We start from the raw sequence: 17764 nt of genomic DNA, 5'->3' as shown, positions 1-17764 counted from the left end.
TATTTATGGGCTCTTTTCTTTAATCTTCAACCTCAGAGATTAAAATTAGCTATCACCAATTAATAAGACAAAGGTTTACCTAATTAATCTATTGATTAAATTTTGTAACCTTGATTATTGTAATTATCATAATAAAAATGATTTATTATAACACTTTTGTCACAGGTATTCTTCTTCTGCTGTTAACGTAAAACCTACCAGGCAAAAAACTACAATTAAATATATTAATTATTCATTTGGGAAAAAAATATCTTTAGCACCCCCCCCCCCACACACACACACACTTTTTATCCATATGGATACTAGACAGCATGCCAAGAAAATAGATTGTACGCCTTTGGCAGGTTTACTTTATCCATTTTATTGTTTGTATGTACAGCGCTATGTAAATCTACAGCGCTAAAAAATAAAGTATAATAATAAAATGAATAAAACTAATATACCAAAGACATATGTAAGGAAACAAGAAGCTTCAAAGCATATAAACAACAAAGAGGGAGCTAAACCAATAAAGGAGGCTAAATGCTGTACTTTATTTTTACCGCTTGTGCAAGAAAACACCTTTGTCCAGAAATTTTATATATTATTGTATGGATTTGAAAACAAGTGTCCTTTTTTTAAAAAGTCTGAAAGTAGAAGATGTTTCATGATAGAGGACAGCTTTCACAGGGAATCATTTCTGAGTGTCAAGCCATCCTAAGTGAGAGAAATAACAAAATACAGTGGAAACTCGCCTTATGCGGGAGATCTGTTCCAGACCTCCCCTCTGCGTAAGTCGAATTCCACCTATGCTGGAGCCCCATTCATTTGAATTGGGCTCGTGCGCACGGTGGTGCGGCCGTGTGGGAGCACACAGGGCACCACGGGCGCACGCCTCATTAATCTGAATGGGACGTGCAACCCCTTGTGCCCCACACGCTCCCCATGGCTTGAGTGCGTACCCTCAAAGCCGCGTATAGCACACCCGAGTATAATGCAGACGCACTGTATTAGTATTTTTACATTCTTAATATATAGCAGGAATGGAAATAATATTTGAAAATTTTTGAAAAATGGTAAACAAATAAGCAAACAAACATATATACTTTTTGAAAGTCAGGAAACGGTGGAGAATTCATGTCTTATTTCTGAGCAGAAATATTCTTTCCTGCATAGAAAATGCTGTTTTATACTTTGGGTGAATTTTACACAGAATAAGTCCCATAATGTGAATAGCGTTTGAAAACTGTGTTTTACAGCCAGAAGAAAATGGCTACAATTACTCATTGCTCCCTTCTAGAACAAAAGTATAAGAGAATTGCATCCCTAATATAAAATAATAACAAAAGAGAAAAGGCCACTCAAGCGTTGATGAAGATTGAAGTTGTGGTGCTGTTCAGTAGGGGGATAGAAATATCTATGGACATGTCCACTATTCAATTCATTAACATTAAGCACATCTAAATTCCACTAACATCAACAGAATTTTTAAAATAAAGTAGCTAATTCTGTCAGTGAAATAAAATGGACTTTAACAGGATGAAGCTTCACTGAAAGCTGATTTGAGTCTTTGAAGGAGGTTCTGCAAACCAGTGCTCACTACTTAATTTGGTGCTGTTGCATAGCGGTTTTGTCTTGTTAGCCTTTTTTAAGTTGCAATACAGACCTAACATGAACAAGTACAGAGATAATACCTCTCAAAGATAAATGAATTGAACTCTGTCATACTCTGAACCTTCATGTTTTTAGCAACAAATGTAATTGGTAATTGGTATTTCTTTCTATCTTGCCATGCTTAACTGTGTTGGCTCTTAAATAAATTAAATTCAACCCCCACAGCTGTTACTGTCATAGAGAGATCATCATTAGATGACTTCTGTCATTTTCAATGGTAAGATATTTTAGAGATGTTGACACTAGTTTGGATCCAGGATATTAAAAAATCAAGAGCATGATATCTTTGGGACAGTATGAGGCTTATCGCATTGGTTATTAAATTGATTTACCTCTATCCGGTTTAAAGTTGAATTCAGGTGGCATCCTGATCTTATCAGATGTTCTTTTCTGCCAAATCTGCTGCCTAAATAGAGCCTGGCTCCATCCCCGCTTCCAGAGCCACTCTGCTGGCCATTTTCTTAAGTCAAAAAACAGCCGGATCTTAAAAGAGCTGAGAGGAGTGGCACTGGAAGTGGGGATGGACCTGGGCTGTATTCAGGTGGCAGATTCGGTGGCAAAAAATCAGATAAGATAAGGATGCCACCCGAATTCAGCTTTAAACTGGACAGAGGTAAATCGATTCAATAACCAATGCGATAAGCCTCCAAATCAGTTTTAAACATGTGAACAGTGTTTGATTTTACTGCATGGGATATGATCACAAAGTGAACACATAGCCAAATAAAAGCTAGGCATCTATATTTTAAGATTTGAGTCATTATTTCAAATCAGTAAGTGAACCTCAGTTTCCCTCATTTCCACAGTCCTGAGACATATCCAGAATCTCCACTGCCTATCCCAACTTCGTGTTTTCATTCTATCTAGCTTTTTCTTCCTCTACTCCTTCTTCTGGATTTCTTCCTCTTTTGAACCTCCTTTCACAGAATCTCTTACTTTTTGTCTTCACACACTGCTATCTCCTACGTTGCTATACCTTCACATCTTTCATCCTCCTTTTCTAAACCTTTCTGTATGACATGACCAGCTTATCCAACATCATCCTGGCCTGGACAAATAATGTCCTCCCACTCTGCTCACCCAATCCACTGTAACATTAGGACCAAACAAACCATCACTACCAGTGGTTTAATCAGCACCTGCAACCATTACAACTCTAAGGGCTCCTCTAAAGGGAGAAAAGTATATAGAGATTGTAATATTTATTGTGGTTCTTGAGGTTTTATAAAATATTCAAATGGCATTTCTATTGTCCTGGACTATTTTCTGGCAATTCACAGCACCAGCTGCAACATTTTATTCCCACCCTCAAGTGGGTTACTTTTTAAGTCTGGGGCATGCTGGAATGGCATGCTTCCTTCTCTTCTTCTCCTTTAAAACTATTTTTAAAGTTATAGTGCTACAATGCATCAGTGAAATGGCACTTTTAGTTTACAATTCTGTAATTCCAGGAGGAGAAATAAAGAGCGAGGAGAAAATTTGCCCTTGAAGACATACTACCACTTCAACAAACTATGCTCCTGGTTTTGTTTTGTTTTAAAAAAAACAAACCTTTGGACGCTCCATAGTGCTTACCTCAAAAATCACTATAAACAGTCCCCCCTAAAAGAATGGGACAGGTAGACAGAAAAGCAATAACAATCAAGAAAACCTGGTGAAACCCAAGGAGTTATATTGCGAGAATTTTCACTTGTTTGGATCAGTTTAGAAGAGCCCCAAGTGCATTATAGTCTTGATGGTACATCAAAAATTACCTTGTAGTCATTTAACAGCAGGAGATGAGTATGAGGATCTTGTTCATGAACCTGAAGCCAATTAAGCTCACATCAAAGTCAACAAGCACCACTTACATTTTTGAACCCTCTGTAGAGGATCTGAAGTTCCTTTTTTGTGAATTTGCTCTGGGCTTCCAAGAGTTCGAGGGTTTCAGGTCGATGCCGCACAGTGGCCATTTCCATTTCATCTTCTACGCTGTCTAGAAGGCCAACCAGAAAGAAAGATCAGCAGGAAACAACCCACAGTTCACCAATGTATAAAGGAATAATAAAATTAGTCAGAAGGGATTCTGGAGTTGCAAAGATTATAAATAATAAATTCACCAAGGTAAAAGTAGAATGAAACAGTAAGTAGAGGTCTTTGTGAGTCTAGGTTTCCAATAAAATAACACTAGGTGCACTAGGTTTCCAATAAAATTACATTTTAATTCTGAAGTAATTGGTCATAGTTACCTAACAGGGCCCAGAATCCTTTCGGAGAAATATATAGACATGAATCCAATTTGCCTAGAATATTTTATATTCAACTCAGAGGAAGGGAGATAACACTTTGTTATGTCTAGCAAAGCTGTATAGTCCCTCTGTATCATGAAGGATCTAGGCCAGCTTCCACACATCTACAATATTGAAACAAATAAATTGAGAAGAAAAACCTTATCTTCTACAAAATCCAGATGCAAGGATCCTAGCCTTGATTCATTCAAGACTTTGGTAAATGCATCTTGAAATGTGACTTTGTACTCCATGATCTACTCTTCCCAGTGCTGAAGTTCAAGAGATCCATCAGCACTTCATTTAATCACTAATTTCAGGTAAATTGAATTTATAGTCATATCTTGGCCAGATTGAATAATCACATGTAGAATCACTTGATTCTACATGTGATTATTCAGAAGTAGGTTCTTCTGAGATAACTGGTTATCAATTCTGGTTAAAATGCATATTTACGCAGAAGAAAATTCTAGTAAACACAATGAGGTCTGTTTTTGAGAAAACATGAATGACTTGGATTTCAAAACAACTGAAATACAGGGACTGGCTCACACTTCATATCTCTGCAAACAATGAAAAGCGAACATTGGAATAGTATTTTAACTGAGGCATTTCATATATTTAGCTGCCAGTTAACAAATAATGTGTGTATCATTCAATTCCACTTTACAGCTCAAACAAAAGGAAGATTGAGGTAGTGAGTGCAGAGTCAAGCCTGAGATAAGTCTTGAAAATTTCACTACAAAGCTAATACTTCACTAAGGGACACAAAGCAAATAGACTGACAACCTATATACATCAAGGGCAAATCTTCTGATATCTTTTGATCTGAATAAGATCTAAACATGTAAATAAATAAATAAATAAATAAATTACTGTCACCTGACTTGTCAACTACATTCAACCTGTTCCTGGAATTGCTGAAACATTGGTCCAGGTGGCGCTTAAAAACTAGAAGATGGAATTAGGTTCCAACCTCTACCACTGAATCCTGTTTCTATAAACAATCATCTCGAAAGGGCTCTGGCCTGTTACAGACTGCCAAAATAAAGCTGCTTCTGGTCTCTTTGGAGGTATGCTGTTTAAATGATGCATGGGTCCTAAGTGTCCGGAGGTTGCGCCAAAGCCATACTCCATTCCTAAGCACTGGAGTGCAACTTTGGTGCAGCTTCCGGATTCTTCGGAAGCATGCATCATTTAAACAGCATACCTCCAAAGAGACCTGAAGCAGCTTTATTTTGGCAGTCTGTAACAGGCCTCTGATCCAGTAAAAGATGTGGGAAAGGGACCCTGGTATAGTACAGGGGGACACAGATGTACAATATCCCCAAGTTAGTTAAGTTTGTCTTCCTACACATGAAAGAGATGCATAAGCAGAGACTAAAGAATAATGCGGAACCCATTGCACTTAGAAGCCTATCTAAAACACTATCTTGATTCCATCAGTGGTCAACCATTTGCTTACAAGAAGCCACAAAGTTGGACCAGAAGCCCCAAAGTTTCCACTGATCTCCATCAGCTGGTATTTCCATGAAAGATGCTTGTATTTGTGGTTATAGTAATAATTTCCACAAACTTCCCAAATCCAAATTGGTACCCATGGGACACTCATCAATAAGATCTATACCACACTTCTATGACCAGGAAATATGATAGAAAAAATGGTTGCACTGGTAGTAATAACCACTACTTCTGTCATCATCACCAAATCTTCCTATACTGAATCATTTCAAAAATATAAAACCCAAAGAATAATATGTAGCCATCTTCCTTCCTTGGAACTATGAATGTAGACATGCTTTTCTCCCCAGGAGATAAAAGATAGGGAGCCTGTACATTTTATCTCCCGGGAAGCTATGTAATTCTGAGCTCACAAAAAATTGGGTAAGAACTGGGTACATGAGTCTTTCTCAACATGCACTTAGTCTGGCAATATCCAAATCTGTTTAACAGGTTGAAAGGATGATCCCGAGAAGGTAAATAAAATAAATATAACATGGAGTTGAACTATGATAATGGAAAAGAGCATGATATTGTCAGGTAGGAAAACGGGCACTCTGTAACATTTTAAGATGGTAGCCTGGTTACAGGGGGTCTTGGATGCAGACATCCAGCAGTTAGAATCCTCTGCTTTATCTCCTTTGTCACCAGTCCTGTGGTCATTGAGTCACAGTATATGAGTCAAGGGTGTCCTCTAGGGTGCAATATTAGCTTACAAATTGATCCCACAGCTTACAGTTGGTCAGCTACCTCCACAAGCCAATAAGGACACAGCCAGTCTATGACGCAGAGATTCCTTTGTTAGTAACAGCTCAGACTCCTTGCCTTGTCTTGCCAGCAAATTTGATATGTAGCTTCCAGCCTGTCCTGCCTTTTCTCATGCCACACTTATCACCTTTGGCTCATTTGAGTCATACCTTTTTGTGTTACACTCAAGTACTGCTTTAGTCTCACATTAAAACAAACACAAAAACAAAATTCGAAATCTGACTAACATAATTTTTGGTTTATTTATTTATCTTGTATTGAGGAGTGAATGTTGTGCAGCTGAGAAATGGTGGACCCAAAAGCCATTACATTGCAAACATTGGATCTTTTCCTTTCCTTTTCTCTTCTCATTGTGCCTCTTTCTGATTCCAGCAATATATTTAAACAAAAAACAAAAACAAAACAGCATTCAGAATACAATTTATTTAAGAACCCAGAGACAAAAACATCAATAAATCTTCTACATGATTGCCCATGGTATCCTTCTGGAATGCCTGAGGGAGTTAGGTATTGGGGGCACTGCGCTCCAGTGGTTCCGTTCCTACCTCTTGGGCAGATTCCAGATGGTGATGCTGGGGGACAGTTGTTCTCGTAAAAGAGAACTGACATCTGGCGTCCCTCAGGGCGCCATTCTGTCCCCCATGCTTTTTAACATTTACACGAAGCCGCTGGGAGAGATCATCCGGAGACATGGGCCGCAGTGTTATCAATATGCCAATGACACCCAAATTCACTTCTCTATGTCTCCTACTGCTGCAGTGATAAGGATGGCATCTCTCCTCTGAATGCCTACTTTGAGTCAGTAATGGGCTGGATGAGGGAAAACAAACTCAAGCTGAATCCAGAGAAAACGGAAGTACTCATGATAGGTGCCCCTGGCCTGGGGAAGGAGATTTTCCAACCCATCCTTGACGGGGTCACACTACTCCTGAAGAATGAAGTTCGCAGTTTGGGAGTACTCCTGGGCTCATCTCTACAGTTGACATCTCAGGTGGAGGTGATAGCCAGGAGTGCATGGTGTCAACTTCGGCTGATACACCAACTGCATCCCTACCTGGCTCAGGGGGACCCTGAAACAGTAGTACATGAACTGGTAACCTCTTGTTTAGATTTCTGTAATGCGCTCTACATGGGGCTACCTTTGTACCAAGTTCGGAAGCTCCAATTGATTCAGAATGCTGCAGCCAGACTGATCACCAAGACACCGAGATCAGAGCATATTACACTGGTGTTGAAATCTCTACATTGACTGCCGATTAGCTTCTGGGTGCCATTCAAAGTGTTGGTTATTACCTATAAAGCCCTACATGGCCTGGGCCCGAGTTACTTAAGGGAACGCCTCTCCCTACATAATTCGCCCCGCACTCTCAGGACATCTGGCACAAAAATATTAGAACACCCCAAAACCAGGTTGAAAACCACCTCTTGTAAAATGTTTTCTGTGATGGCCCCTAGACTTTGGAACAATCTACCGGAAGAGATCCATCTTATACCTTCTTTGGAAGCCTTCAAGAGGGCATTGAAGATGGATCTCTTCTGGCGGGCCTATCCAATGGATCTCCTCTAATCTGATTTTGAACATCTGAATATGATGATTCAATTTTTACAACTGTGAACAATACTGTAACAACTCTTCCCTTTTTATTTCTGATTGATCTATTTTGTATTATCTATGTATTTTATGATGTTTTTACTGCTGTAATCCCGCTTCGATCCAAAAAGAGAAGCAGGAAATATAAATAAAAAATTATTATTTATTACTACTACTACTACTACTACTACTTTGCTTTAGCATAATAGCCGATTCCTTTAGAGAAATGTAATCAGAACCAAAAGAAAAGCATGCAACACAATATAACAAAGATAATATCTTACTTGGTACTGAGAGAACAGGCAACCCAGGCAACAGAATTAATGCTCAGTATTACTTAACCTATTGCCTCAAAGAACTAATTAAAATAACACTCAGACCTGATTCCTTCAAGTTAGTCATGTTGTCTACATCTCATTAAGGCACACATTAAGTGTGTCAGAGGCTAACACTATCTGGGTCTCAATGAAACATAGGCATAGCTCTCAAACTTGCAGACAAAATGGCAAACCTATGTCAGGACTGTACTAATTCAGACTGTAGGTGGAGACTCAAATGCAGGAATACTCCTTAGTAACATCCTCCCCCCATTCTTCCATATAAAAAAAAACTAAGCGATACAAAGGAGGCTACTAGCTTACTGTTTTCTCTGACATGCCAACTTTCAATGTCTAGGACTTCCTCTGCCCAAGAGATCAGTGTGACACTACTGTACTGATACAGGCTTACCTTTTGCTATTTGAGAAAAGTTAACTAGGCCTTAGGAATTTTCTCATCTTTGGAAAGAGTGGACATCTAAATGGAATGAAGGGTGCCTCTACATTGGTTCCCTTAATCTGGAGTACTATACTCTGGAGCTGCCCCAGGTTGACACAATGCCTGCCAAACATCTCCAGATGGGCTGCTAAGTGACACCCATAATCCCTGGCAGAGCAGTAGTTAAATGCCAATACTGCAGCCACTCACTCACAAGGTGGTGAGTTCAATCCCAGCCAGGGGCTCAGGGTTAACTCTACCAAGGCCTCTAAAATGAGTACCCAGCTTACTCTGAGCAATTAGTCTACACATTGTAAACCACTTAGGGAGTGCTTAAATGCACTGATAAGTGATATAAAAATGTACTCGCTATTGCTATTCCTATCTCTGCTTACCTGTCCTCCTCACTGCCACTGCCACCACTGCTGCAGCCTCACCAGCCAAGTAGCCTCCTGCAAGAGCCGGGTTACCAGTGTTACTTCTGCTGGTCAGAATGGGGTGCCTGTGTGATCAACAAGGAGGAAATAACATGACCCCCTCCTTGTTGATCACATGGTGGGGTGCCCCATTCTGACCTCAGCAGAAGTTTACAGCAGTGGCCAGGCTCTTGCAGGGATCTGCTTGGCTGGTGAGTTTGCAGCATAGTGGCAGCACCGAGGAGGATAGACAAGCGGAGATGATGTGATAGGAGTGTAAACTCATGGACAGCTGGATCACTCTGGATCTAGCCTGATCCAGGTGTCTTCTCATCCAAATCACTGGGATTCACCCCACAGTTTCCTGGAATCTCTGGAGCAAACAGCATTTTCTGTTAAACTGGATTAACAATTAAAAGAAGGAGATTCAGTGCATGTATCACGAGGACTCATCACACTGGATACAGGGTAGGTCCAGGGGTTTTGGGCAGTGCCAACAAGGCACAAGGCACTCTATCACAAAAATAGTCAACTGCCATGCATTTCTTTTCTTTTCTTTTTTGGGCATATCAGACCATTTTTTGGGGCAAGAATCATTTCCACAAAATAACAAGAGCAAAATGTTCCTAATTTGCAAAAACTCCCTGGAAGGGAGGAGACTGCTGAAATTATTTGTTGTTGCATGGAAAAAATTAAATAGGTTAAGATTTACTTTTCTAATCACAAGTAAATAGAGCCGAATTGGGACTGTCCTGTGCACTTTGCAATTTCTGCTGACTATTATTCTCCTTCCAAATAAGTCAACTAGTCTATGTAGCTACATACTTTTCTACTCTGCTTGACAGAGACAATCCAGGTTCTCAGAAAACCTGAATTTTTTCACTTGCAGAAGAAAAAATAAGTGGAGTAATCAAATCTGTTGGGGGGGGGAGGGAGCAGCATTTAGGGGTCATTTGTTATAAATTGCTAAATATTTATACTTAATTCATTTCTTGTGACAATGAATAACTTAATTCAAATTACATTATGACTGTAATGTATTAAAATCACTTTTTCTCTGGTGCAGCTCTATTTTTAATTACTTCTATAATCACTGGGTGAAGACTCACTAAATCATAGAAGAGGAATACCATATCATTGATGTTCTGGTTCACATTGTGGATCTGCTGCTGCCACCTCATGCTTTCTCATGGACGCTGAGGAAATGATGAGGTCAAAGGCGGAGAGTATGTTTGTACCAGAAGCCAATGGCTTGTAGCATACAGACTCTTAAAATAAAAGTAATTCTACATGAAAGTATTTTAGGTAGTTTTGAGGCACAGAAAAGGAATATTTAAGTTTTAAGATTATATTGTAAGTGAAACTAAGGCTCAGTAGAAACTGGCACTTTGCACTGGCCTGGAGTCGATATTAAGGCTCCATAGGGCTGGGCGTCCATATGCGCCCAGACCTTCAATTGGCACCCGTGAACCATCTTCCTGCGGCCCCGTCCACATGGGGTGAGGCACTGTGACGCACAGACGTCCACACGCCCAAATGGTTCTAGCCGGAAGAGGCGTCATGACACCCCATTGCGGCGCTTATAATGGCTCAAAAAAGAAGCTGCCCTAGGTGGCTTCTTTTTAGGGAGCACATCAGTGCTGCTCTGTGCAGTTGGTGCGGCACGGACGAGGGGCAAAGACGGGTGGCATAGAGCTGCCCATCTGTATGCCCCCTTACATGTTTAGGGAGGGGAGTTGGAATGTTCATAGTAAAACTAATTACTTTCTGAAAGTAACTATCAAAACTTGGGGGAAAATTTGCAAAGTCCCTCCCATTACAGAACACAAATCTCATTGAACTCAAATTTTAGGGCCCTCTAATTTTGATATTTTTAAAAATGTCACAGAAATGATATATGTAAATAGATGTCATAAAAGTATACCCAATAGATTTGATGATATCCTATAAATTTGTTTGCTCAGTCCCCCAGCTCAGTTGATGTGTGCAGGCAGAGCACTTTGAAAGCTACCTTTCACTGCAGCTGGGCTGGCTCTTTTCATCCTTCTTCAGCATCCAGACCTCTCTTTAAGTACGTTTGGTGGAATGTTCTGCTCCACCAACTTCAAATAGGATCCAGTTCTGAGGCATTAGTAGTAGAGTGTAAATCTAATGTGTACTGCAATTTCAGAAAGTATATTAATAAGCTTCTCTAAGTTTAACTCATTATTATGCACAGCACAGCAAATATTAAGCTCTTCCACATTAAAAATTAAAGGCTTTTTAGAATCTGCACAATTCAAATATTTCTAATTTGCATTTGAAAATTAAATCCCCCTTGTCTTATTATAAAGTAAATGGCAAACACTGCTGTTCAATATTCAAGAGGCTAACAAATTTTAGTTTTCAAATCATGCTAAACAGCCCGTGAACACTTGCTAGAACCTGCCGTGTAAGCTCAGTGTCAGAGGTAACACTTTTTTATATTACAAGAAATTTATGGTCTGCTAATTTCTAACTTCAAAATTAGTTCAGGGCAGAACTAATTAAATGAAAGGGCTTCCAATTTGCATTGAACTAAACAGCTATTTGGTCACTTAGGATTTTGTGCCTCATGAGCACTGATTTCTAATTGATGCTACATAAATCTAAGGAGCTTATCACACAGCTTAAAAAGTGTTCAACCTCTCCCGAATTGAATTCTAATTTGGGCTGCATCCTGATACTATTACAAGCATTTTTGCCAGGAATGCCACCGGGCGGGTGCATCCCAGGTAACTTCTGACTAGAATCTGAGTTCAGGTGGCCTCTTTTAAAAGCTGGGACCTTCCCGGCTTTGCAAATTGACCGGCTGAACTCAAATTCTAGCCAGAAGTTACCCAGGATGCACCTGCCTGGCAGTGGCAGTGGCAAAAATGCATGCAATTCTATCAAGATACAGCCCGAATTACAATTCAATTCGGGAGAGGTAAGCCACTTTTTAAAGTACTTTCTTTCTTAGTACTAGTGTGAACAAGCAGCAAGCATCTGTAGTGTATCTTATTTGAATGGTGAAATGGGATCATCATGGAGTAAGCTTTTCCCTGGCTCAACCATTTGAAGAGACAGTTTCCTTAGGAAAATGAGAGAAGATCACAGTTGGGTAACCATACATGCAAGACAATTGGGTTTTAATTAGAATTGTGCTTGCAACACACAGTAATAATTGGTGGTGTTCTTTATTTATCTATTTGTTAAAATATTTAGATCTTGCTCTTTGTCCATGGCTTACAATAAAATCAGTCTGGCAAACGTATTTACATAGTTTTAAATTTGTAAGATTGGCTTTATTGTATGACACCCTGAGATTTTGGGACAGGGGACAACATATAAATAAATAAATAAAGGAATACCAAAGTATTATCTCCTGTTTCACATGTATGATATCCCTTTTGGATATGATGACTTGACCACTGGCTTTTTGGGGTTTTGAGGGCCAGTGCCAGTATGGTGATCCTTTCTACCTAAATCCAAGTACGTATTTCAGTTCTAAACCAGGAAACACATCCAGGGTAGCTGTCTTGGCCATGCAGCAAAATCCTAAACCCACAAAAGAATAATACCTTTACTGGTCAACCAAAATGCAGAAAATACATCATGCAAGCTTTCAAACCTTCTCTGGCTTCTGCATTAGGTAAAGATGTTACAAATCATACAAGAAAAGAAAAGTGACAATGGGCCAGAACAGACCAGCATAAAAAGCCCTTGAGAATCAGGCTGTTCTCGTCCTGTGTGAAGCTAACTGCCCCTTTCTTAGGCAGAGAACATTGAATTTCTCAAGAAGTCCCTGTGCTGTTACATTTGGAAAATCTTTTACATGTACCAGTTTCTGTTGTTAATAAGGGATTGAATGAAGGTATACAAAGTGGAATTCAATCTGGACAAGACAATTTTATTCTTGTCAGTCAGAAGACAGATCAGGGAATAGGGATTCAACCTGTGGTGGAGGGGTTACACTAAAGATACTGGTTCCCAGTTTGGGTATATTCCAGGATATAGCTGAGTCTGGATGCTCTGCAATAGCCTGGAGTGGGTTCGCATGGTTAATTATGGTGCACCAGCTGCGCTTGTTCTTGGACATTCCTGAATAGGCCATGGTGATACATTAATTAGTTATAGCTTTTTGCATGGTGTACAGGTTTGATCACTGAACTACTATGGACATCAGAGTTCGAATCCCATCTCAGCCATGGATAGGGTTGCCATAAGCCGGCTGGAGGCGGGACAATCCCGGGTTTTGACCACTAGGGGGCGTCCCTGCACGGTTTCCTCCTTGTCCCGGGTGGACGAGGTTTGCCTTTGCTGGCCCTTGCAGAGCCTCGCACATGGCTAATGAGGAGGACTTCCTCTTCCTGAGTCTGGGGCTGAACAGCCCGCCCCTTCTCCAGGCCTGAGCCTATGAGGGCTGGCAGGGGGCGGGGCTGTTCCAGCCCCAGTCTGCCCCCATTGGCCAGCCAGACTCAGGAGGAGGAGCTCCTCCTCTGTTGGGCTGGGCTGCAGCCAGAGGGGAAAGGAAAGGGCCATTTCCTTTGCCCCTTTTTGGTGCCAGGGAGGAGGAGGAGGATGAAGAGGAGGAGGAGGAGGAGGCAGTACTGTATGTATTTTTTAAGCTGTATTTTTTGAACTGCATTTTTAAAGTGCATTTCTAAGCTGTATTTTTTAAACTGTATTATTAAAGTGCATTTTAAAGTGCCTTTTCTGTGTATTTTTGATGCTTTTAATGCTAACATTTCTCCCTTGCTTCGACAATGATAGTGTGGTGATGATGTGATATGAGTCAGCTTCTGAAGTTGAGAGAGTGTCACCTTCCAAAGTGTGGTTTTGGTGTATTTTTGATGCTTTTAATGCTAACAATTGTCCCTTGCTTCGACAATGATAGTGTGGTGATGATGTGATATGAGTCAGCTTCTGAAGTTGAGAGAGTGTCACCTTCCAAAGTGTGGTTTTGGTGTATTTTTTTGTGCTTTTAATGCTAACAAGTCTCCCTTGTTGTGACAATGATGGTGATGATTATGATGATGGTGATATTGATATCAGCAAGCCTCTCAGGCATGGCCAATGTTAGCTGCTCTGATTTTTACAAACTCATGTGCAGTGAAAAAAAATCAAAGTCCCTTGACTAAGTACACACTTCTGAGACGTAGAGTTGGTGCAAGAAACCTGAAACGGCAAATCCACTTCTTGTGAAACCACTTTGACATGTTCAATATGCATAGCCATGTTAAACCATGCTAAGTGTTAAACTCAAGGGGTTTGATTATGGAATAAGCCTCTGAAATATGGAAGAGGCCATGTTAAGTAAAGCCACATGAAGTGCCCAAATGTGCTGTTACGTGTGGAATGGAGGGGAATGGAGGGGGGTGGTTTGGGCAGAAAAGGAAGTCCATTTTTGCCATCTGTCTAGGAATAATGCCCAAATGTACTCCATTTTGATCATGCCTAAGAAACATGCATTTATATTAACATTTTTTTTTAAAAGCATCAATTTTTTTGCATGTCCTCCATTTTTATAAAATGTGTCCTACATTTGAAATCGTTGTCCTACATTTGTCCCGGTTTGGAGGTCCTGACTTATGGCAACCCTAGCCATGGAAAATCACTGTGTGACCTTGGGTAAGTTATACCTTCTCAGCCTCAGAGGAAGGCAATGGCAAAGCCCCTCTGAATAAGTCTTGGCAAGGAAATACTGTGATAGGATTGCCATAAGGTAGACACAATTCAAAGTGTTGGTTATGATATATAAAACCCCAATATGGTTTGGATCCAAGCTTTCTAAAGGACCATATCCTCCCATATTAAGCCAACCTTGGCATGTGAAATTCAGGAGAAACCCTTCTTTTTTAGCCCTGCATAGGTATGTCAGATGCAAACATGACTTTCTTGATGGTTTGGGAATTCCTTCACTAAGAAGGTTAGCACGGCTCCCTCACTTGACATTCTGTAGCTAGATGAAGACTTCTTCTTTAAAAAAAAAAAATTCTGATAGGCTTTTGAAAATTAACTGTTTATAAGAAATATTTGTATTAGTGTGATACACTGTTTTAATTTTTTGTTTTTTTTAATAAATAAAATTTTATTTTTTCAAAAAGTCTATGTTTTTTAAAAATAGGTCTGTGAATGCTCTAGCTTATATGTGAGTGGGACAAAAGGAGTCCTACCCATTGGAATATAACACACTTTTACTCTATATGTGATGCAAGTTCAGCTTCTAGTTGTCTTGGCCTTAATAGTAAGGCAAAGAGCAAACTCTACCTGAAAGAACATTCTTTTTAACAGAACACTAGTATCTTGAACTTAATTAGCTTTTTCTCTTTTGAATGCTTCTACAATGTAATACTCACATTCCTAACACAAGTGGGCACATAAGCTGCTGAGATGGGTTTAAAACCTACAGGTCTATTAAATTATTGGTAAACTAGCAGTTCCTTTCCCTGTTTCTTTTTCTAAAAAATCATTAAAATGACCTTTGCTTTTTCATGTTCTGTGCTTTTACACAAGCAATGTCAGTTTTATTGCAGTTATCATGAAAGATGAACATCTACTACAAATGAAGCCTGAATCAATAATTTGGCAGGTTAGATATCTAGTGACACCTGTATGACAAATCTTGTCTTTGGGGCAAGGCCCTAGTTTAATTGCACATTATTATTATTATTATTATTATTATTATTATTTTCTTATATCCTGGCTTTCTGCCAATATATAAAGCAGCAAACCATCGATTTAAAACAACACAGTTAAAAAACAGTACAATGTTGAAATGTATAAATATAAAATTTAAGAAACAATTAAATGATTTAAAAAGTTAGAACAGTTATGAATTAAAATGGAATATGTTAAAAATACAAACCTTAACATTTAAATAGCACAACATTCCCAGCCTTATCAGTTTGTAAAGGCCTGCCAGCACAAGAATGTTTTTATCTGCCACCGGAAAAACAACAGGGATGGAACCATCCTGGCCTCTCTAGGGAGGGAGTTTCAAAGTTTGGGAGCATCCACTGAGAAGGCCCTCTCTCTTATTACCACCAAACATGCTTGAGAGGGTGGTGGGACAGAGAGAAAGGCCTCTCCAGATGATCTTGGGCTTGTACAGGGAGATATGGTCCTTCAAATAGCCTGGTCCCAAGCCGTATAGGGCTTTATTGGTCAAAACCAGCACTTTGAATTGTGCCCAGAAACGAACTGGCAACCAATGGAGCTGTTGCAACAAGAGAGTTTATGCTGTCTGTGATCAGCTCCAGTTAACAGCCTGGCTGCGGCTCATTGGACCAGCTGAAGTTTCTGAGCACTTTTCAAAGGCAACCCCATGTAGACCACATTACAGTAATCCAAACAGGATGTAACCAAGGCATGTACCACAGTGGCCAGGTCTGACTTCTCCAAGAACGGGCACAGTTGGCATATGAGTTTTAGCTGTAAAATTTTTGACATGTTTTTTACCTGAAGTCTAGACACTGAGGCTTTGCACCAGAAACACACACCACAGAAAACTCTGCTGTACAGTTCAGTGCAGGCTGGAGAATGCCTTCTCTTACACTCAGAAGCTGCAGACACGACAATATGCTGAGTAATCTCAAGGCGGCTTTTAATCCTTGTTCTGATATTTACAATATCCCACAACATGCGACAAAATGCTCCACTCACTTTATACAACACCACCACCACCACACTGGGAATGGAAGCTCCTCCCTTATATGCACGTTCACTACGTGAACTTTGAGCTTTTAGCCCAATCCCTTACAGCACAGTTTCAGGTTCTCTATGTGGCATGACTCTGCAATAATGGAGCCTGGTGGTGCCATGTCCTGCCTGTGTGTCATCACCTTCCTGTGACACAGTACCATTCAAACTGCTTGCTCATCATGGTTGCCACATGGTAACCTCTTACCTATGTCCCATATTGCTGCATCTAAGACATTTTCCTCTGGATGCATTCATCCTGATAAAAAATACTCCTGGCCACTGCTGACATCGGGGCTTCCAGGCTCAGCATTGAATCCAGAAGTACCCCCAAACTACAAACCTGAGTTTTAAGGGGGAGTGTAACCCCATCTAACACCAGCTGAATTCCTATTCCCGGATCTGTCTTTCAACTGACCAGGAGCACCTCTGTTTTGTCTGGATTAAGTTTCAATTTATTTGCCCCCATCCTGTCCACTACAGCAGCCAGACACCAGTTTAGCAAAGGAACAGCTTCTTTGGAATTAGGTAGAAAAAAGTAATCGAGCTGGGTATCATCAGCGTATACGTGACACCTTACTCCAAAACTCCAGTGAATCCCTCCCAGTGGTTTCATGTAGATGTTAAAAAGCATAGGGGACAGGACTGAACCCTGAGGGACCCCACAGACCAATGGCAAAGGAGTCAAACAGGAATTCCCCAGCACCACCTTCTGAGAGTGCTCCTCCAAGAAAGAATGGAGCCACTGAAAAACAGTACATCCATGCCCAGAGAGGCGACCCAGAAGGATATCTAAAACACAGCTTGAAAACCAGGGTTCCATTATTATTATTATTATTATTATTATTATTATTGCTTTGTTTATATAGCACTGTAAATTTATCCAGTGCTTGGCTTCACAGAAAACTGTTGTTGTTGTTGTTGTTGCTGTTGTTGTTGCTGTTGGTGTGTGCCTGCAGGTCAATTCTGACTTATCCCAATCTTAAGGCAAACATATCATGGGGTTTTCTTGGCAACATTTGTTCAGAGGCGATTTGCCCAAACCTTCCTCTGAGGCTGAGAGAGTGTGACTTGCCCAAGATCACCACTGGGTTTTCATGGTCAAGTGGAAA

General features: G+C 40.2%; 1 protein-coding gene across 10 annotated transcripts in view; it reads right to left on the bottom strand.

Annotated features, from left to right (window-relative positions):
• Positions 1 to 17764, bottom strand: part of KCNIP4 (potassium voltage-gated channel interacting protein 4) — a 434206-nt gene that overhangs the window by 30136 nt on the left and 386306 nt on the right. For 9 of the 10 annotated variants that reach the window (XM_089524731.1, XM_089524726.1, XM_089524736.1 and 6 more), the window contains one exon: positions 3504 to 3628. In XM_089524731.1, the coding sequence (XP_089380857.1) occupies positions 3504 to 3628 (125 nt within the window). Of the gene's footprint in view, positions 1 to 3503; positions 3629 to 10962; positions 11051 to 17764 lie in introns of those variants that run through there. The other variant, XM_089524732.1, reaches the window with a different exon arrangement.

The sequence above is a fragment of the Sceloporus occidentalis genome, unplaced genomic scaffold (assembly GCF_023333645.1).
Source record: "Sceloporus occidentalis isolate IW3139 unplaced genomic scaffold, rSceOcc1.0.p SCAF_5, whole genome shotgun sequence".
In the NCBI taxonomy this organism is placed as follows: Eukaryota; Metazoa; Chordata; class Lepidosauria; order Squamata; family Phrynosomatidae; genus Sceloporus; species Sceloporus occidentalis.
This window is presented reverse-complemented; position numbering and strand designations above follow the sequence as displayed.